General features: G+C 38.4%; 1 protein-coding gene across 1 annotated transcript; it reads left to right on the top strand.

The window, feature by feature from the left end:
- The first annotated feature begins 1,130 nt into the window (after positions 1–1,130).
- plcd3a (phospholipase C, delta 3a) lies at positions 1,131–22,766 on the top strand. The gene is made up of 15 exons (XM_007542783.2): positions 1,131–1,489; positions 9,524–9,688; positions 14,315–14,543; positions 15,710–15,839; positions 17,047–17,272; positions 17,608–17,809; positions 17,892–18,036; positions 19,029–19,181; positions 19,310–19,462; positions 19,543–19,693; positions 19,819–19,935; positions 20,048–20,226; positions 20,328–20,463; positions 21,485–21,634; positions 21,714–22,766. The coding sequence occupies exons 1-15, from the start codon at positions 1,396–1,398 to the stop codon at positions 21,854–21,856; spliced, it is 2,373 nt and encodes a 790-aa protein (XP_007542845.1). The 5' UTR covers positions 1,131–1,395; the 3' UTR covers positions 21,857–22,766.
- The last annotated feature ends 500 nt before the right edge of the window (positions 22,767–23,266 follow it).

Raw genomic sequence — 23,266 nt, 5'->3', positions numbered from 1 at the left:
TAAAATCCCCCTTGTTCCTTAGGGGGCTCCGTAGGATCCAATACAGGAAGTGCTGTAAACAATCTTCCTGATCCATATGTACCCGATCTGTTAAGCATAGGGATTTACCCCGCGCATGCGTTTCTCTGACGTCTTTGAGTTCGCCTTTTTACTATAAATCCGTGAAAGCAAACAGCGTTAAGTGTAACTCTTAAGGTTTTATATGCAAAAAAGAATTATTGCTCTACTTTACCTGGTTTGGAAATAGGCATCAAATAGGAGCAAAAAGGTAAAGAAAGAAGAGCTGCATTCGGTAGATTAAGACCCAAATGCAATTTATCTGCACATATTTGACAGTTGAAATAGAAATTTAATAGACAAGTACAGCACTGTGGAAAAGTGTTTACCTTCCTACAGATTAGGGAGAACAGCTTTTTTTTTGGTCAAACCTAAACATTTCATATCATCAAACAAAATGAACTGCTGGATAAATATAATCCGAGTAAATACAAAAAGCAGTTTTCAAAAAATTATTTCATTAGTTAAGGAAAGAAAGCACCAACCTAGACCTCCTTGTGTAAAAATAATTTAAAAAAAATCAATTGGTACAAAAAATTTTTTTATCACAGCTTTGCACATTTATTGAGTATTGTTTAAATGCTTAAATAAATAAAATGCATAAGTGTATGTGTGCAGTCTGTACTGGAAAGTAAATATTAGATATTTACTTTATTTGATCATGTTGTGTGTTTCAGCATATCAGCTTTCAACATTATAGTCAGTGGGCGGGGCTAACGCTGCTACACAGAAGGTGATTGGTCTGCAAGTAAAGTCCGTTTAAAGTTTCACGGTGGACTAGTAAATTATAGCCTATATACTATTTTAATACGTACTGATATTGATTTGTATTTGTTAGACTTCTAAGTATTTAAATTGTAATATTCTTAATTGTATTTGTTGAACTTTCTAAAAAAAAAAGTATCCTTTATATAATTGACTGAAAAAATATTTTTGTTTTAGATTGAGGCACTTTTAGCTCCAGAGAAGTTCCCTTTAGCTGCTTCCTGAAATTAGTCGAGCGTTCCTGCTCTCTTTTATCCGGGTTCCTGTTTGTTGGCGCAACATAAAGAGAAGCAGGAGGAGGAGAGGACGTCCCATCCGAGCTGTGCGCCTACGCTCGGTTTGTGAATCGCGTTACGCCCAGGCATGGAGATCGCCGTCTGGGGGAGGGACTTTTTCACATGTGGAAAGAGGAATAAATGTCTCTCTCAGGTGGCTCCTCCAGAGCTCGGGGACGGTCTGGGACAGCTTTAAGACACCTGCGTCCTCAAACCTTAAAGTTAAGGGCGCGCGTAAAATACCCGGGTAGCAAAAGCTGAAGTCGCGTAAACTTTACAGTTTCGTCAAGTTTTATTAATGTCAGGCAGCGGCAGCAAGTCAGCGACCACCGGTCCTAGGGATCAGAAGGGGACCGCGGCTGAGAGGACCAGGGACCCCATTAGGAGGCTCGGTAAGAAAATCTGAAATCTCAGTGTTGTCATAAAACGGAGGTGCGCCTCGGCTGGCACTGGCTTAACGTAAACATTGTGTTGACTATGCGAAACTGATTTTGCGCATCGACTGAAACAGAATCTCTTCTACTAAATTATGACGTTTTATTTAAAATAAAACCCGTGTTTACCTCCTGACCTCTGGTTTAAATATCAATAATCTGGATCTGCGCCTTTTTCCCCCCGCTTGTATTCACATGAATTCACCTGCAGTCCTACAGCTACATGGTTGTTCTGCTTTAAGGAAAACAGCGCAGCAGCTTCTCTGTGTCAGAGTTTGCTGCTGATCACCAGATAATCTCTGGTCACTGACGCATCTAATATATCTGCTTGCGGTGAAGGATGTGAATCAGACTTTTCTACATTCTCATCACAGTCCCTCTTGCTAACAGCTACACCTTATCCCGAAATAGATTCCTGCTGAGCAGCCGAAAGGTGACTGGAAAGGTGGACCAGACTTTAGGCTCACTGTACCTTTTGACCTATTATCCTGGCTGAACCACCCTGAAGTTCCTTGGATTCATTAACAACTTAGAATATCAGTAAAATGTAAATTTATTTTACAATTCAAAATGTAAAGCTAATATATTCTTTTATATTCTCATTACTCGCATGTATTCCAGTTCCTTATTTTTGTTCCTTTTTATGAATGCGTAAATTCCATTTCTTGGAAATTGAACATCACCTAAGATAAATGAACATGGATATTTTTTAAATTGAGAAATCTTATGGCTTACACAATGGGAACACTCCTGACTTGACATTTAGTCCAGCAGACTGTTGATGAAACTGGCCACAAGGAGGGTGAGTCACACAAAGGTTGTTGAAGAGGTTGGCTGCTTGTGGAGTGCCATTTCAAAGCATATGAATGGAAAGTGTAGTGGAAGGAAGAAATGGGACGCACAGCAACAGTGATATTCTTAAGAGAATTGAGAATCAGAACCCTTTTAAGAGTTTGAGAAAGATTTATAAGCCATGGACTCTGGCTCAAGCAGTGTTTCGATTACAAATGTGCACTATTTTCTAATTGCACTGTTTCCATTAAGTAAGAAACACAATTAAAATAAGTTTGTTCACATTATGAATCGTTAAAAACATGTCACATCAATCACTTCCCGTTGACATCTTTGTGGTTTCCACCAGTAGTAACATCTGGTTGTTGATCATGTGACTCTTGCTCTGTCATTTATGCTAATTCTAGTAAGCATGGCCACAAATGATGGTGGACAAACTGTTTTCCTGTAAGGGTAAGTTGTTTCTCTGCCATTAGCACGTTCAACAGCGCTAAGACCCTCCTCCTGGCTCTGATTGGTTGGATTTGGTCGGGAGCTGTGCATTTCTTCAGAGGGCTTATGGAGGAGACGGAGGAGATCAAACTTTTCACAGATTATCTATCTCATATTATAATGTAAGAACAAAGTGACAGTTTTAACAAATATATAAAAAAACACCTGTTTTACATAAGTTTCAGTTTTGAAGCCATTTACTATATATTACAAAAGCGACAGGAATAAACCGGCATGAGTTGTTTTCCAGTTGTAGATCTAAATGAATGTATTAGTAGTATTTTAAATTTCTTTGATCCAGCTAAATTTCTGCTGCAATAAAACCATTTGTTAAATCCAGCAATTAAAGCTTCTGACTTGAGACTCTGACTCTTCCCCGACACTCAGTGAAGCATGACTGATGTCTCAGCCATGCAACTGTATCCCTCCGCTGAAAAATCTAATATGCAACTGCCAACGCTATATTTGAATCTCCTGCTAATATAATTTCTACTGAAGGAGGTGAGATCACCCGCCTCCTTCCCAGCCACCACATGTCCCTCTAAATCAGTCCAGGGGCCTTCAGTCCACTCCTGTTATTTATTTTTAATTCCTATTCTCATCAGAACTAATGTCACCAAAAAAGCTTTGTCATCCTCTGATGAGCTGAGGTCAAAGGTCGTCTGGAAGTGTCACAAGACCGCTCCAACTTTCCTCTGCAATGCAGGAAGAAAACAAAGTCTTGCCAAGTATTTTTGATCTGGTTTCTAGTGCAAGTGCACTTGAAATAAGACAAAGCTAGTGTATTGTCATATTGTCAGCAAGAAATAGGAGCTTGTTTTAAATAAATAATTCCTTAATATTGATGAAAACGTAGTAGTTGCACTTTCAGATTATTTTACTTATAACTAGTACATTTTCATTAATATTAAGGACTTATTGATTTTAAACAAGCTCCTATATCTTGCTGAAAAGTTGCTTTAAAGCTACTTTTGTTTTACTTCAACTGTAATAAGATATTTTCTCTATGCTCGGTCAAAAGTGCTAAGATTTTGTGCAGATCTAGTAGTTCAGAATGATCACACGCAGACAAATATGTTTCTGGAAATCTGGGGATTCATTTTCAGAGTCTCAAGTGAAAAACAATGTCTGGACCTTAAACTTGGGTCCAAATTTAACCCAGGTTTGATTTGTGAATAGTTAAACGTTGAGGTATGCTTGTTATAAACAAACAGATGATAACAGGCTTTTTGGCTTTTATATCTCTTCATAAATACATATTTTTGACAATCAAAACGTTAACTAGGACTTGATTTCAATACAGAAAGAACATGTCAGTCAAGCTTGATGACAGTAAAAATCTTCTGTTTTGGGGAATCTAATCTTGATTTCCACAAGAGTTTTTACTATATCTTAGTGAAAGTCATTCTTAATGAGTCACTTATTCATTTGTAGATAAATTATCAATTCCAAGCTGCACAGCTCCAGATGCTGCAATGCTTAACAATTCTTCTGATAAAACTTTTTTTTTTTTTTTTTGTTGAAGCTCATAAATATAATTGTGAGTCACAAAGTAGAGTTTACTGTTTTATAAAGGTGGCACCACTACAGCTTTCTGATTGTTGACACGTGTGCTCAACTACGGAAGACGACCAGGACCTCTGAAAAAAAACAAAAAACTGAATTCTGACTTTAATTTCAGAATTAACATCAACATTCTGAGAAAAAGTCTGAATTTTGACTTTTTTTCTCAGAATTCTAAGATAAAGTCAGAATTTTGACTTTTTTTCTCAGAATTCTGAGATTAAAGTCAGAATTTTGACTTTTTTTCTCAGAATTCTGAGACTGAAGTTAGAAATTTGTTTTTCCGTGGCCCTAATCCTTTCTTTATAATTTTAAGCAATCGGTATCACTTCTGTAAACAACATGTTGGATTGTTTTCTACACATCTTGCCGGAAAGCAATGCTAATGCTTTCATAATATTTTAGAGCGCTTTATGACAGAAACCACAGACTTAATCGACACAAGAATGCTATAAATTTCTCCATGCCAAGTCCAACTTTTTGTTGCTGATTTATTAGTTGCTTGTGTGCTATAATCCATTTCTGAACGTGCTTTATTTATTTACAAGCACATAAATAAGCTCTGATTTCTTAAAGCAAACAAAGCAGAACGATTAACTCAAAATTGCTCGTTTTCATCCAACTGCAGGGATTTCTTGATCAGTTGTCCAGCAAACATTGGCTGCTTCCATCTGATCCTTATAAGACAAAACTGAGAAACCTTTAACTGGGACAGCAGCTGCTGCAGAAGCCCCTAAACTGTTTGTGCCATATGTAGTGCAGAATCTGTGCTAGCTGGCTCTCGTGACAGTTGTTATGCTGAGAGAAACATGAACCCTTTTTCACAAGGAGCGGCTGGGAAGCAATCATGGGAGAGAACTTTTGCAGATGTCATCTCACCAGTTAATATACAGTTTGTTTTGTTTTTTAAAGACTTCTGAATCGCCACATAGTCTTACGATTTTTTTTTTAAACAGGGTTGAAAAACAGGGTTTAGTTTTTCAGAATCAGAACCATGATGTTACTTACAGTTAAAAATATATAAAGATTCCCATGAACTGCAGCTGTGTATTTTTGGCAGGTCATTATGAGTTAGAAGCACTGTATGAAAAAGCCTACATACAATACACCTCCACAAGTATCATCACCGCTGGAAAAAGGTCTTAAAAGAAATGGTTGTTATGGAGACGTGGCGACTCCAAGATGCCACATATTGCTGCAGTTTTCCTTCAGTTACACTTTATTTATAAACATCCCTCATCATTTCTCTCTCTATATGAAGTCAGATGAACGTGGATCGTTTTGTTTTGCACATTTCAGTTGTTTGGTTTTTTTTGTAGCTGCTGCTGTCTGACTGTCGATGCGGACAGATTTAGGAGGATTTAATGTTGTGTATCAGCCATTTCCTGACTTTTAAAGATCAGAGCAGATCTGTTAATAGAAACTCAGCTCTTGTCGGGTTGAGACATGAGATGCAGTTAGACTTGTACTGAAGAAGAATGAATGCTGAAACTGAAACAAAAGGTGTTGCAACACTATGCAAACAGGTTATTCCACCTGTTTTTATTTGTTTTTACGCTGTATTACGTCGTTGGTGGCAGAAGTTTGAAATGACTGTGTAATAATTTGATGCTGTTTTGTCAGCTTGGTGTGGTTTCTGGCCTAATTGTGGGAATGCATCACATGGTAGTAACAGCTTAGAAAAACAGGCTTGTTATGGATGGAGCTCTGGTGGGGGGGTTTCTTTGTCTCCGCGCTTGATGGGGTGAATAGTGTGCAGGGAGGGGACGCTCTGTGTGCTTTAGCTTGCAGGGCCCCAACCCTGTTATCCTCCTGGCACTGACAGCATGAAGGCTGGGATTTAAAAGCAGAGGAGAAAGGAGCCATGCAGCTTGTGAGTGTGGTAGCCTAGAAGGAACAAAACCCAGAAGAAAAAATTTGTGTGGAAGTTGTTTGGACTGAGAAAGTTCTGTCTCTGTCCAACCCTGGAGAATCACTGAGGCATGGATCCATTAAAGAGACAAATCACATTTTTTAAGCAGGGTTCTGTGCAGCAGTTATGTGTAGTTAACATCTTACCTTTGAGTAACCAAGACTAAAGCATGTCCTCAATTTTTTATGATTAACAATTATGATAACAGGGTTCGGGCCATTAAAAAAAAAAACATGCAAATATAGTAAAAAATGTTCTGTTTGCATAGTCAAGGAATAAAATGAACTAAAATATTCTGACAGCCTGGTCCACAAATTGACCTTTTCAGGCTTCGTAATCGGGGTTCAGTGAGAAATTAGTGGAAGGTTAATGACTTCAGGAAAATGAATAACATTTGAGTTGCTCCCAAATTTTATTTAATTTAATTAAAAATTGCTTTAAGACTCATTAATGTGGTAAAAGTCTTGGAAGGTCCTGTAGAATCCATAAAACCATCCCCACAACTATCTACACATCTCACTTATAAAGGCCAACATTATAATGAGGCCAAAGTACAGGACAAGATGGGCCTGGCAGGAACTAATTCAGCTCAAAAGTACTTTATTTATCCCACAGGAAAGTTAGACGGCATAATTCATCCAAGTAGAAGGAGATGATTAAGATGTGAGCAAAAAGGATTTCTGGTAGCAGTCAGTTTTGCAACACATCTGAAGAGGCCTCTGACTGAAGACTGTTGCTGTATGACCATCTCTTGACAGCAACACGTCCTGGGAAGACCTGCTAATCCACCGCATTTGCTTTTGCTGCAAATGAGGTGGCTATATTAGCTACAGCTCAGTTCAGATGAAAAGAAAAAAAACATTTTCTGGAGTATCTTTATAATAAAAAAATATCCGATACTCTGATCAGTGAACACATTTGTGCAAAATATCCTTCTGTTAGCAACAAAATGTGGTAGTTTGCTGAAAAAAAGAAGAGTTGTGGCATGATTACGCTAACCAGCTTGGATGTTACTGTAACCAAGTTTGGATTTGATGGGCAAAAATAAATATGAACTTTTCCTTTAAGTTTTTTCTGAAAATACCTTATGTGGAAGCAACTAGCTAATAAAACTCCAAAGTGAAAAGTGGCAACAACTACCATCAAGATGTTGTGATAGCTGGAAGTAAATCTTTTTCAGCTTTGTGGGAATTTGTCCACACGTCTCTGCAGAAGGTCAAACCGCTGCCTCTCAAATTGATTTAAGTCTGGCATTGACATGGTCGCTGTAGAAGTGAACATTTATTGTACTGGAGATCATCGTTATGTTTATTTTTATTCTATTTATTTATTTTGTCTTCAGCAGTGGTTCTCAGTATGTGTGGGACTTTCCCGATTTGGTTTTATTCAGAGGTTCATGTTCAGTAAATAGAGCGCACCTGTTGTGTGTAATTTAATCTCAGCTTTTCTGTGAATGCCTCAAAGGTTTGTTAGAGAAAATGAGAGACCAAAAAAAAAAAAAAACACAGCGGACAGGTCGAGGACGAAGAATGGATTTTATTTCTAAAACTGTTCACAACATCACAGTGCTGAATAAAAGCAATCTGGAGGCATAACAGATAAAATCTCACCTGTAAAACGGTAATAAAAGCATAAAAGCACAGAGGATCTAAAGGTTAAAATGTCTCTTAAAAAGCAAGGTTTATATTCTCCTTTCCAGAGGCTTTGGGCTGTTTGTAAAGCAGGATGTTCCTCAGGCGTGCAGCAGCAGAGCAGAAAACACAGACCCCCAGGATGCAGGTCAGAGTCCTGGGGGGAGGAGACCATGGATGTTTGAACAGGGGATTGAATGTGCTGCGGCGTGGGGCGCGCTCTGACAAACACGGATAAGACAGTGTTTAAAGAAAAGCCGGGCTCTTAGTGATATTCACAAGTGAGGCATCAAATCCTTTGCAGCTGTAATTTTTTTCCTTTGCAGCTCTGTAAAACATTGAAGATGGAAAATGCGATTCAAGTCCACAAGAAAATTGTTTTATTTTTAATTCAGAAATGAAAGTTTGTGAAGCTGAACAAGAGACAAGTTGTGTAAGCATTGTTTGAGTTTTGAACTTATTGGTGCAATTTAAAACAAATACTTATTTCACAATGAGCAAGAAAAAAACACCTAGTTAAAATTACTTCTTATTTTACTTTAGAATAATTTAACTTTTTGTTCCCAATTGCATGAATTAAATTTCTGATCTGATAATGAATTTTATTAAACATGACAATAAATTCTGCTCATGGTGAGAACAGGACAAGCTGGGTTAAAATAAAAATTTCCCTTAATAAAACACAAAGTCAGATCGATGTAACGCACTTCCATCAGGATGCAAAAACAAGCCGCTAAGCATTCTGGGAAATAGTTCCCACTCCTGTCTTTTTCCTCTTTTTTTTAGCAAATGTTGGTGAAAAATGTATATTTCATGTATTTTTAACTGTTGTTTTGGAAACTAATCAAAATTTGTTCTTTTCATCTCACCTGGCACTTGCTGTTGTCACACAAACAGGTGCTTTATGGAGCTCACAGCTCTGTAATAATGTACAGTAATTAGCTGGAGTTTCCTGGTTTTGTATTAAACAGGTTTTGCACCTGGATGTCTGGAATGTTGCCTATTTACATTCTTTGCATTTGTCTAATTAAAGACACAACTCATCTAGAAAGCTGCAGAAGGCTTGAAGAAGCGCGTTGAAGCAATTCACTGTCAAAAATTGTCAATAAAAAAACTAAAGCTTGTATATTGGAGTTTGTATTCAACTTCAGATCCACTGCATTGACCTAGACGCGGAAACTTGTGTGTATCTTTGAACCTTTGGAATGATGTTTGGGAAACATTTGTATAAATTCTTGTTTTGACCTCAGTCTGACTTTTGGAAACTTTGGACCAGACTTGCAACTAAGTTATAATAGATTCACACATTATCAATAGAAATGTGTATCAAAATAAGGGAAATGCTTTATGGAAATTTACTTTCATGAAGCATGACGTTCACCTTTCAGACTCGTTCCCCAGTAAACACAGATCTACAGGCTCCACGCAGGGTTTGTGTATAAAACACGAGCTGAGGTTTGCAGTGTAAGCAGGAAAACGGTGATTATAGTTTCATGCTGAAGTATCTGTTGAATCAGAGTAAATAGAGCAAATGTTCTGCTTACAGAAATTATTTATTTTTACATGTTTGACTGCCATTCCTCATTTTTCTACTGTCTGCAGGGATTTTGGACAATGAGGACATCCGTGTGATGATGCAGGGCTGCAGCATGGTAAAAGTTCGCTCTCTGAGGTGGCAGAAGAACCGCAGCCTGCAGCTGCTGGAGGACGGACTCACCGTGTGGTGCGAGACCAAAAGCTCCCGCAAAGGAAAATCCCAGCAGACATGTGAGTCTCACCGGAAGCGACAATCAAGTTAGAAATTGGATAAATGACCTAACAGGAAGTGGAGGAGAATGGACTCTTAAGATTTAGCATGTCCAGGAACAATTATAGTCCCTGTGAATGAGAAGAAAGGAAACTGAAACATTATCAAAACAACCATGAGTAGTTGCGTTTTTATTACAAATGTGCGCAAATCTTTGTCTATATTCTGCTAATGTAAATATAGACATTATTTCTGTCTCTAAAGGTAGAGACAGATGTAAACAGTTAAATGAGATATGAGAACCTTTATTCGAAATTTGCGTGTTTGCATTAAGGACATTTGTTTTCATAATTTCAATTTTTGTCATTTTATGGTTATTGGAAATACAGCTGCTGCCTCATGCAGCACTCTTCAAATATCAACTTGCAAGGCTTCAATAAAATCAAAACAGGTGATTTACGCTTGTGCCTTTTTCCAGCATGGAAGGAAATGGTTAAATAATTCAGGAATGAGGCGAAAGATTTTCAACACAGCAGAAACTGAAACACAACTGGAAATCTGTGCAGAAACTTCATCTGTCGGTCAAATCTCAGCCACTCATCTGTGTTTTCAGCTCACAGACTCAAGAGGTTACACAACCTGTTTTAGTGTGTTCTTAGTATTCTCCCTCCTACAACATGAATTCATACACAAATGTAATTGCTTAGTCATTTTCCTTTTGAAGAAATTTGGTAAATAAGCTGACAGAGTGAGTTGTGTTGTGGCGTGCGGAGAGTTTGACCTGGAATTAAATTTAGGATTGCAGAGTAGTGACACGTTAAAACTCGTGCAGGTGAATCACAGTTTTTCTCTGAATAAACTGAAGTCATGATTCTCTGAACTCCCTCTACAGCAGGCGCTCCAGTTTAGTTGCTTTATGTTAAAAACAAACATCGACTGTCGATCTGTAGAAGGACAATATCACCTGAACAGAAACTGAGTGCGTTAAAAATATGTTGTAGTGCTGAAACTGTGAAGAATATTTGTTATTTATTGTTTATTTGATGGGGACACTCACAAGAAACACAGATAATCTGGAGTACCTAGAAGGGCCGTTAACAATTATTTTAAATGAAAATGTAAGATTATTTTCACAATAAAATGATCAAAAAGAGAATGATAGAAATTAAAAACGTATAAGACAAGTGAAACATACATACTCAAAGCATACAAAAATGAAATGTTAGAAAAACATTGCAATTTCTTATTGTTTTTCCATGTCACTTTTCTAATTTATGAAAACCTGGTAATCCTCGGTAAATACATTTGTTTTTACATTGTTTTATATAGAAATCACATGCTTTTTATTTGATTTGCCGCATCACATCTTGATTTTCAACCTCCTTAGTGAATATAAAAATTGACATATTTAATTTCTTTGAGTCTAAGCTACTTAAATGCTATTTTTCTTTTATTTTCACAAGTACCACAAACTTTACAATAAAGAATCTACGTAATTTAAACTTCCTGTTTGTCCAACTGTAGTAAATTTGGACATAATGCTTGTTTATTTCAGTCCAGATGCATTGTCTTAATCATTTACTTGTCACCATTGTGTCACGAGCAAAATATGAATGGAGCGCTTTATATGACTTTATAAATCTGAATTGTTTGCTAATCTCTGACCTGGTTAATGAGTAAAACACGTTTTCCTAAAGGCCTGTACAACAAATGTATGTATACTGTGTGGCTGGTGTGTGAGCATTACACACATTGAACTTGTATCTAACTTTTTTTTTTTTTACACTTGATGCACCCAAAGTACCATATTTTCCATTTCATGAAGATTTACTTCCCTGCTGACGTAAATGGAAACAATATATCACATATTTTTTATTGCCTGACCTTTGTGTCTTTTGCTGCTGCTGTGTTTATGTGGATGCTGAACCTCTGAGAGGCCTGCAGGGCGGAGAAGAAGTGGGCAGACTCGGGTTGAACGCGTGGTGAAGGCCTTCTTGATTGTGTTGAAGCTAAAAATAGAAACATTCAGATTGCTATACTCCCTCCAGCGATGACAACAACGCTACATGAGAACAGACTAACCACTTCAGCTGATTGACGCTGATAATGACTCCCTTTGGCGACTGATAAAGATAAAATCTGGCTTTGCTTTGCTTCTGGATTGTTTTTGTACTTTTCATTTTTGACTGATACCTGCAGGTATGGACTGTTGTGTCTAACAATCCAGCTTCCAGGCCACTTCCTGAATGTTCTCCTGCTGGTCTCCAAACACAAAAACATGCAGGTCACTTCTGTCACGTATCTGGGATAACCACAAGAACAGAATGTGGAGGAATTTTGAAGAGGTGGAGAGAGAGAGAGTGAGGGGCTTTATGGCTGTTTGTGAAAGAATGAGGCGATTGTGAGCGCAGACTCTGCTTGTTGCACAACAGACTGTTGGCTTCTGGGTGCAGAAACGCAGCAGCCTCTGAACTAAATGACATGTTTGTGTTTACCTGAGCAAAACTCACTTGTGTGGACTGGTGTGTCTCTGCCAGTTTAAAATCCCCCCTCGACCCTCCATCCTTCTGTGCAGCATAGCTCAAATTGCTTTCATTTTTCATTTCTCAGTAGGATACAGACCTAGACTTTGACTAGGCCGTTCTAAAACACAAATAAGCTTTGATTGAAACCATTCAAAGCAGTTCTGGCTCTATTTTTTTTAGCAGAGTTGCAACTAAAAATTATTTTTGTAACTGATTATTCTGACAATTAATCGATTAATCAAATCAAATAATCGCCATATTTAGCAGATTTTTTTATTTAACCACTCAAGCCTTTTTTATACAATATTAGGCATGCTTTAAAAGATGAAAATAAGCTAATTAATTCTGTTTTTAAAAAAGAAAACAAATATTTTATTGCCTGAAATTGAAAAGCTCCGCTCTTCCTGCTTGACTTGACATCAGTGCAGTGTAGGACTAATCTGTTGTTTATATTTTGGATTAATTGATTAATAATTGGATAGCAAAAGGTGTTCAAAATGAGGTTGTTTGGCAGAATTTGAGCCAGGAGAAGCTAAAACTGCCACTTCAGGACTTCTCAAGTTGACTATTAGTTCAATAACTGATTCATTACAACTTATCCGATTAATTGTATCAACTCTAATGCTTAGTGTTGTTTAGTTTAGTTTGTAATTATTATCAGGATGTAATCATAGTTTGGAATATTCTCCAAACAAAGCCATAATTCTTTTTAGCTGACTCTCATAGAATCTCATTACATGTAAAATTAAAACGTACACAAAAAGACATTTAGTCAACAGTGAATGTGAGGAAATCATTTTATGCCTTCAGTTCAAAACGTTTTACACACTATTAATATGTGTGTTTGCTGCTCTGCTGTATTAAAATTAACTTTTTGTGTTCCGAGGGCTACAGCTTTTCTGGAGCTACCTTCTCGAAGTAGCTGAATTTTTAAGCTTTGAACATGACAAAAGCTTTAAAATGACATTTGCAGATTAGGATCAGTGTTTGAAGAGTCCACCAGGTACTAATTTACCTACTTCCATCCATCAGTGTGTTGTCGGATTGCTAGCGGCTCTTAAAGGTCTCAAAGATGACCGACTAATGAACCGGCCCCTTCCTCTCCTGACTGAAATCTCATTAAGAGCTTGTGGACTCTTCTTAAACGTGAGATTTACACCTCTTAGAAAATCCCCTGCTGCTTCAGCAAAAGTTAATTGTGATCAAGAAACTAATAGAGTCCAGCGATGAAAGGCTTTGTAGCGGTTACAAGTTTTGCTGGACGTTGTATTGTCCCAGAAGTTATTGTGATAAACGGTAGCATTGTTGTTTTGAGACCATTTTCAAGTAATATGCTGGTAATGGTGAAATAATGCAAGAATACTTTCAGTTTAAATGAACATTTAACACTGGAACTGGAAGACATTTTACATATCCAAGATAAGCAAAACAGAAACAATGAATAAAATGAATCATGAAATCTGTCCTTCAACAAAAAGGATAATTGAGAAAAAGGAACAAACCTGAAGACTTTCATTACCCAGTTTTTGGTTGGAAGAGAGAGAGAAAAGAGAAAAACTATAAATAATGAAAATAATTTATAGTTGATTAATTGATTTATTGTGACAAGCCTGGAGATAAAAGGCTGTCGTTCAGTTTTTAAATAAAAACCAGCTCAAAATGGCTACCGAGGAATTTAGCAGGATATCCTGTTGGTTTAACAGTTGCATAGTGGTTTCAGTGGTCTCAATTTGTCACATTTAAAGCACAAACACTACAAACCAAAGGCTTAGACCAGAGGGTGCTTACTTATACTTTTCTACTAACCCTGCTTTTTATCTGGTACCTAGTTTATTTACTTTGGATCAACATTATTAACTTTCTCTTCTTTTGCTCTTTCTTTTGGTTTGTATTTCCTTTTAGTTCCTTGTTGCTTTTGTTCCTTGTTGCTGAAAATGTGCGATATAAATAAAATTACCTTTACCTTAGCATCTGACTTAGATTTCACAACCTGCACCTTTACAATCTGTTTGCTTTACTGGGATTTACAACCCGACCTTTAGCTACTCCATGTGTGCTGTTGCAATCCTCTGCTTTACACATGAGAACGAGCCGAAAACTCTGCCTCTGCTTCCCCTCCAGTTACAGTGATGGAGGTGGACTGCGTGCGCGAAGGCTGCCAGTCGGACGCCCTGCGGCTGCTGTCCGAGACGGTGCCGGAGGACCAGTGCTTCACGGTGATCTTCAAGGGATCCAGGAAGAGCCTGGACCTGAAGTGCCCCACCGCTGAGGAGGCCCTGCGCTGGGTGCGAGGCCTCCGCTTCCTGAAGGACCGCGTCACCAGCATGACGCAGAAGGAAAAGCTGGACCAATATCCTGCCAGAATACATGTGCAAAAGTAAACCCATTGTAACCAAAGCGATGTTGCTATGGTAACTAGCTGTGGTGTCACATGCACTGAGTACAGCTGAGGTGAGAAGTAATGATTATGTTTCAAGCGCCCCTTCTAAATATAGTCCAACTATTGATGTTAATTACAATCATCCAGGTTAGACTAAGTCTCGGTATCAGATGATATGATACTGCGGTTATTTAAAAAAGCCTGTAAATAACCTTGTCTTTAATTTCAGTAACAGTCTCACTGAAATCCAATCTTTAATTGAGGGCAGTTATTTTGTGGAGAAAACAAAAACATTACCCCTCAGGAGCTTTTAAATACCAATATGCACCTGATCCAGTGCGTCTTAATCTTAAAATGGCTGCCTCCTCAAGTTCTGCTAAGCTAGAAATACGGTTCTGGAAAAAACTACAAGCCCACTGCACTGAGCCCCACTGAAAACCTCCTGGTTATTCCACCAAATATTGATTTCTGAACTCTTCCCGAGTAAAAAAACATTAGCATCGTTGTTTATAAATGAATACAAACTTGTTTTCTTAGCATTATTTGCATCTTTTTTGTTATTTTGAAAATTTCTAATTTTCTGAAAATAAAATGTTTGCTTGGAACTTTAGAAACATGTCAGTATACTGACATGTTTCTGAAGTTCCAAGCTACTATAGTTTAATACAATACTATAGTTCAATAAAAGAACAATGTTCATTTTACTCAAACATAAACCTACAAAAAGTAAAATCAGAGAAACTGTTAATCTTAACTGGTCTCTTAAGTTTTTCCAGAGCTGTACTTTGATATATCTATATATATTTTGCATCAAAGATAAAAACACCTTTGTCCGTCACTGTTCAAATTCACTAAATGAAAGCTGTTATTCACACTACACAGTTTTTGCAGACAACAGGCTTATACCTATAAAAGTACTAAAATTATGCTTCTGTGGTTTTAGCATAATAGAAACAAATTAGGATCCAATATAACCTGCTTTGAGATTATTATTTTAAATTATATCTCCTGCTGATGGTCTTATTTTACTATTAAAAACTTTTAGCTTAGTTTCTAAAGTTAGAATTTCGTTGTGCTTTTCAATGCCGTACAGACTTTATGTGTCAGCGTCTTTTGGTTCCCTTAACTCTCTACAATTGGATTCATGGCTACCTGAAGCATGCAGATGAAAACCAGGACGGTAAGATGACCTTCGACGAGGTCAAACGGTTGCTGCAGATGATCAACATCGACCTGAACGAGCAACACACGCGCTGTTTGTTCAAGGTGAGAGACGTGATCTGTGTTTTCTCTGTTTGGTCTCAAACTCTGAGAGCTCACCTGTCTGATTAGCATGTTTTCATTTTCCTTTGGTGACGTGAATTTCAGTCTGTGTTCAATTTCTAGTCAAGCTTGTCAGTCAAAGTCAAGTCAAGCTTGTTTGTGCAGCAAATTTCAACAACAAGGCATTTCAAAGTGCTTTTAACAATAAAAACTTCATGTAGTCGCCAATTTACGGAGCAGCAATAAACATTACATTTTTTCAAATACCATTGTCAAAGTCATCAACCAAATACACATTAAATATATTGATCATTGTTCCAGTTAGCATGAATCAAAAGCAGCTATAAGCAGGTGGATTTTAGTTGTGTTTTGGCCGTTTTGCAGTTTTATTGAAGTTTGTTCCAGATTTGTAGAGCATAAAACCTGAATGCTGCTTCTTCGTGTTTGGTTCTGGGGATGCAGAGAAAACTTAACCTACATGACCAGAGTGGTCTGGAAAGTTGATACAACACCAGCAGGTCTTTAGCGTATTTTGATGCTGAGCCATCCAGTGATTTATAAACTCACTCAAGTATTTTAAAGTTAGTTTTTTGAGCTACAGGGAGCCAATGTAAGAACTTTAGAACTGGGGTGATGTGCTTTATTTTCCTGATTTTAATAAGCAGCATTCTGAATCTGATCGATTTGTTTTTTTTAGGCAGACCTGTGAAGTAATCAATGTGACTAAAGACGAACATATGACTGAGTGTCTCTACGGCTTGTTAGAAGTTTTGTCTTTTAATCCTGGAAATGTTCTTGAAATGATAGAAGGCCGACTTTGTAACTGTCTTTATGTGACTCTGAAGGTGAAGATTTTGGACCTAATCACTGGTTTCTAGCAGAAATAGTTTACTGGCTCTAGATCATTCCTCTTTAGGTCCAAAGATAATACCTTCAGGCAGTGAAGTTATTGCTGTTGCATAAGAAGAGTTTATTTTATGGTAGACCTTCATGGCAAAAAGGCAGAGTCAGCTAAGCTCCCCTTTGCGAGTTTATCTGCTCTTTGAGTTGTTTGTTCTTTATTTAAGTGGAATTACCTCCTGCTGTGTCAGCACTTTGTTGCAGCAATCTTTCGTTTTCATGGTCTCTTGTCACACAGACTAGATTTTGAAACACTTTCATAACAAAAACCATATTGTCTGTGCTGTATTTTCTTTGCTGTGTGCCCCAGCGCTGTGACAAATCCCGCGACGGCCGCCTGGATCACAACGAGATCGAAGAGTTCTGCAAGGAGCTCATGCGGCGACCCGAGCTGGAGAAAGTGTTCAGACACTACTCCAGCAACGGCTCTGTGCTCTCCATCGCGGAGCTGCGCGACTTCCTGGGAGACCAGCGAGAGGACGCCTCGCTGAGTCACGCTCAAAATCTCATTCTCACCTACGAGTTCAACGACTTGGGTAGGCCTCTAAAACCAGCTCAGTCCAGATCCTGATAGTTTTGAAGTAAAAGTTTAAATGATGTTTAAATCTATGGATGTGTTACGTCCTTGCATAAATGACAACTTATTTTGTACATTTTTAATTAAGAAACTCAGTTAAATATCCCTCTGGACTGGACTTTATTCTGTTTTTATATATATTCTCATATTTTATTTTTGTGTGAGTCTATTTGCTGCTGTTGCACAGGAATTTCCTAATTGTGGGATTACAAAGGATATTTCTATTTAGCTTAGCTAAAGCCCAAGAACACATTGCAACAATCATACAAACATGACAATCACCATTTACTGCAGCTCAGAAGAAGATGGTGATGACGCAGAACGGTTTCACCATGTACATGCTGTCTATGGAAAATGACGTCTTTAACCCCAACCACGCCCAGATCTACCAGGACATGACCCGCCCCCTGACCCACTACTTCATCTCCTCGTCCCACAACACCTACCTCACCAAGGACCAGGTCACCAGCGCCAGCAGCACCGAGTCTTACATCCGGTGTGTTGACATGAAATAAAACCTAACTGAGGAGTTTAGGTTGATAGTTTGTGGTGTAACACACCGTCTTTCTCTCCTTCAGGGCTCTGAATCAGGGATGCCGATGTGTGGAGCTGGACTGCTGGGATGGAGATAAAGGTGAGCCTGCCATTTACCACGGCCACACCTTTACCTCTAAGGTTCCCTTTAAGGAGGTCATTGAAGCCATCAACCAGTACGCCTTTAAGGTATGACTCAACGCCTATACCTGTTCTTCCTTACTGTTAGTAAACATACTTCCTGTCATTGCCTATGACATTTACTGTAATCATCAATTTATTTCAATACAAAAATATACTTCCAGGATCCCAAAGGGAAAGTAAATGTTGTTGTGACTAGTATTGCTAAGGAGGTGTTGTGTGTTTGATTACAATTAATCACAACAATTAAAGGGAACAAATTATTCAAAATTCACATTTTGCACCTTTTTATTATTCTAGTTGGGTCTCCACTGTTTCTAAAAACAGCCATAAACCATAAACTTATTATTTTTTTGTTTCAAAAACTTCCAGAATGTAACTGCCTCTCGCCTAGCAACCACAGTGAGGCCCAGCCTGTTACCTAGCAACCCCAGCAAAGCCCAGCAGGTCACCTAGCAACCCAAGCTGAGCTCCAAGGCATTTGGTCAGCTAGTTGTACATGTGTTTTGTTACTTGCCATCCAGAAACCAGCAGCTTATTTAGATTTAAAATGACAAAAGGCCCTAAAATAATTTGTTCTGAAAGGAGCTCAAAATAGGCAAAACTTAATAGACTAAAATCTTATCTAAGAATGATTTTGTTCAAAAAATAAAAAATGAAATGAACATGTTTTGTATAACCCATAGACCAATCCTAACCTGTTCAAGCAAGTATAATAGGTCACCTTTAACTTTGTAAGCTTGAAATGTAAATATGCTCATTTTCAAAGAGATATTTCATGAAATGCTTTATTGTTTCAAACCTAACAGGTTTTCACATGACGGCTTAAAAGAAGTCATTTGGTTTCAAACGTTTTAAAACCAGCACATCTGTGGTCGCACATATTTTCACTCTCTGCACTGTTGACCGCAGAACAAGACCGTGTAACATTGCCCCTCACCTAGCAACCACAGTGGAGGGTTGCTAGGTGAAGTTTAACACTTCTTAACCTAAGAAGTGCCCTATTTTAATGCCTAAATGTTTCTGTTTTGTCCCTGTAGGCGTCCCCGTACCCCCTGATCCTGTCCTTGGAGAACCACTGTTCAGTGGAGCAGCAGGCTGTCATGGCCAAACACCTTCGCACCATTCTGGGCAAGAAACTGCTCACCAAGCCTTTCAGTGACCTGCCGCTCAATGATCTGCCTTCCCCTGAAGTACACACACACACACACACACACACACACACACACACACACACACACACAGATGGGCTTTCACTTATAGTCTCGCAGGCTGCCTGGTTTTCTAATGAAATCATTTTTGCTATTTGCTTTTCCTCCAGGAGCTCAGGGGGCGTATCCTTGTGAAGGGGAAGAGACACACTCCTCACCTTGGTCAGCTGGGAAAGAACGGGAGCTTCACTAGCTTCTCCTCGAGCTCTGAGGACGATCAAGGAAGCATAAACAAGAACACACCCAAGAGTGACTCTGCAAAGGTCAGTTCGGATTGCTCCGACTTTTCACCATTCAAAGCAAATGTTTAACCTAATGGACCAGTTTACCTTTCCGTTTTCAGGTCTGTTCCAAGCTTAGCCCCGAGCTGTCGGAGCTGGTGGTCTACTGTAAGAGTGTCTCCTTCCGTGGGTTTGAAAGTGCATCCAAGCTACAAGCAGATGAAATGTCGTCTTTTTCTGAAAACGAGGCGCTCAAGCTCATCAAAGACTCCGGTATAAGCAGAGGAAATGGCACAAAGGATTTCTGGTTTCAAGCATTTTGTGCAGCTTGGGCAGCTGAATGTGCAATCATCCTCTTGTGCTTCACTGTGTGGTGCTTTCTGTCTTTTCACGTTTAGGGACGCTTTTTGTGCGACACAACGTCAGGCAGCTGAGCCGGATCTACCCCTCGGGCCAGCGCCTCCAATCATCCAACTTTGATCCTCAGGAAATGTGGAACTGCGGCTGCCACATGGGTGTGTGATCGATACTAGAAGCAGGGGTGCTAAAGAGATCAGCAGTTTTTGACTTTATGAAAATACTCTTTTATTTTTGCTCATTTCTGATTGATTGTTTCGCTTCCGTCAGTGGCTCTTAACTTCCAGACGCCTGGGGAGCAGATGGATCTCAACCAGGGACGCTTCCTCCCCAATGGTCGCTGTGGATATATACTGAAGCCCAGCTTTATGTGCAGCCCGACATCCAACTTTAACCCCGAGAACACTGGCGGAGGCCCCGGCCACACCCCCACCCAGCTGACCATAAAAGTGAGCCGTGGACGCTATTAAAGCCACTAAAAGCAGAACTTTTTCTTATTTTTCATTCATTCCCTGTTTAATTTTCTATATTGCTTTGTTTGTTTTCTTAGATTATATCTGCTCAACAACTACCCAAAATAAACACAGAGAAAGCCACCTCCATTGTGGACCCACAGGTGGTGGTAGAAATCCATGGAGTGGCCATAGATAGGGCGAAGAATAAAACGCCCCGCATTGACAACAACGGTAATTAATTCTCCAAATATCCTGTTACTGGTATCAGGATTGACTTATTTATATAGCGTTTAACGACAACCAACTAAGACAACCAAAGCACTTCAATGCAAAACCACAAAATCTTACAAATTTATTTTTTTTTACTAATTTCTTGTCAAATACATTAGTACACTTGAAATAAGACAAAACTTTTCAGAAAGATATAAGAGCTTGTTTTTAAGTCAGTAATTTCTCTGCTGAATAAAATAAAATAAAAACACACATAAATGTCTATTTTATTTAGCATAAAAGTATTTTGATCTCAATAATTTTCAAGACTTGTGAGAAAATATTCTGCAAACCGACAAGACAAAGAAACTATGTGGAAGGTTTGCATCCTGCCACATCTGGCAAGCGTCATACCAGTTGTCAAACATGACGGCGGTAGTGTGATGCTGTGGGGCTGCTTTGCTACTTACAAACTAGAAATTCTGCTCTCTATCAGAAAACCTTCAAATAGAAAGTCTGGCCATCAGCTTTTGAAATCGGAATACTTTTGGCTATGCAACAAGGTAATAAGCCGAAACACTCTTGCAAGTCCACCTCTGAATGACAAAAACAAAATAAAGATTTTGCACTTGTCTAGTTAAGTGTGATATTAAATCTAATTGGGACACATTTGTGGCTTAAAAATGTTTCAGTGTAGTTACAATTAAACACTTCTACAAAGAACATTGAATCAAAATTTATCCACAGTGGAGAAAGAGACTTCTGGACTTCTGGCAGATTTTACCGCTAAGGGTGACGCAACGTGTTATAGGCAGTTTCCTGCATAAAGGCCTTTTAAGAGTTTTTGCCTCAATTAAAGAATCACAATTTGAAAACTGCTTTTGTGTTTTCTATGTCTGACCATTTAGGTGTGATAAAGCAGCAAAATAGAATACTTTGGAGAATACTTTGTCGTTGCAGTTTAGGTGTTTTTCTTATCCATTGGAATGACTTGAAAGGTACACAGAAGGATGCATTTACAGCTCTCTTGCGCCCTCTATAGGTTTCAACCCAAGATGGGACTGCACTCTGAGCTTCCAGCTGCAAGTCCCTGAGTTGGCTCTTGTGCGATTTGTTGTGGAAGATCATGACCATGCAGCCAAAAATGACTTTGTGGGGCAGTTCACGTTGCCCTTCACAAGCCTCCGTACAGGTATTTGTCTTATCTCAGTAGTGTCACGTTTTTTTGTTTGTTTGTTTTATAACATGTTTGAAACACTTTTTCCACTCAGGATATCGACATGTTCACCTACTGAAGGCAGACGGCTCCAGCTTGTCCCCAGCCTCACTCTTCATCCATGTAAAAGTGAGCAATCTAGGAGTTCCTGTCAAGAGTGTGGCGGAGAGAATGGCCATGGCGAAAGGAAAAAAGTGAAATGTGCCTGAACCAGATGAAAAGATACATTTTTAGATATGAAAAGCGCTTCAGAGGAAGAAGCATTTTAATCCAAGGGGACTGCTGCTGTTACTGCCAAGCCCCTCTTGTCAACAAGACCTCAAGTGGCCCATTTCTGCTCTTCTGCTGCAAAATACCGGAAAGAAAAGCTGAAGAGGCAAGACGGCTCTCAGATGCACTGTGAAAACAAGAAGAGTGAGGCTCATAAAGCGCCCTTAACAGACCTTAATATTTTAACGCCAACTCTTCGACGTCTGCATAGATGAAATTTGTTTTTACTGACTTTTGTAATGTAGGTTTGACAAAAGGTTTTAGCATTTTCTTAAGTTCTATTTTCAAAGGATGAGATGAATTTAACAAAAACAGAGCACTTTATCATCGGATGCTATTTTGCTACAAAAAAGAAGCTAGCCATACAACTATGCATTTTTTTTTATTGAAACACTGCTAATTAAGATGTACTAACCTTTTAAGTAATTGTATTTTTCACGATGTCTTAGAGTTTGTGCTATCAGTCTTACTTAAAAAATAATTTTAGTATGTAGATAATATTTATCTGAACTTAATTTGTAGCCATGGTGTATTGATGGCGGATTAGCCTGAGTGTCATTTCAAACTTATTGAAAAAAAGTGTTAACTAAACCAGTGTTGAATGTGCATGAAGAGTTCATATGTCCACTTAAGTGATAAACTTAATGAATTGATTTTTGCTTGTTTTTATTCTTATTTAAGGCTAGCAACAACAACTATTTTCACCTTGTGACAACGAGGTTTTTTGTATATTTTAACATGTATGACGAGTGAAGGCATATTGCAGTGTTTTAGGGATTTATTCTTTATAAAGCACTGATAACATCATTGTCTGAGACTTGTCTTATTAACTTTTTGTTTGCTTCTTTTTTTTAAATGCCTGCAAGAGTGTGGATGTTTCAATAACTTAACACTTGTATCAGCTCAACTTTGACCTGAATGTCATTGTAATTTAGGACTTTTGTTCATTTATTTTAGATCATTCTTTTCCAGGGTGAATGACCTTACAACACAACTGAAATCATCTTTTTAATAGCCAACGGAGCACCATCTTGAGCCTGTGTGAAAATTATACACACCTGCTCAAATACTGACAACTCTTCACCTTAATATTTAATATTGGCACCAGAGTTTTCCAAGTGTGCTCTACATTTTCACAGGATCTCAAAGTGGTGTAGAGAAATCCTGCAAACTTACGTGTCCAGGAGGCAAGAACTGCTCCAAGCAACAGCAGGATAGAGCTCATCAACTTGTGTTTGAATCTGGCAACCATATGGAAGAAGTTAATTTGTTGTCTTACCTCATGATAACATAGGTCAGAGCCACAACAAAGGTGGCCCTGGCAAACCGAATAAGCTC

This window comes from Poecilia formosa, unplaced genomic scaffold (genome assembly GCF_000485575.1).
Source record: "Poecilia formosa unplaced genomic scaffold, Poecilia_formosa-5.1.2 Scaffold728, whole genome shotgun sequence".
NCBI classification, from domain to species: Eukaryota; Metazoa; Chordata; class Actinopteri; order Cyprinodontiformes; family Poeciliidae; genus Poecilia; species Poecilia formosa.
Note: the sequence above shows the minus strand (reverse complement) of the source record. Positions and strands in the feature narration are given on the sequence as shown.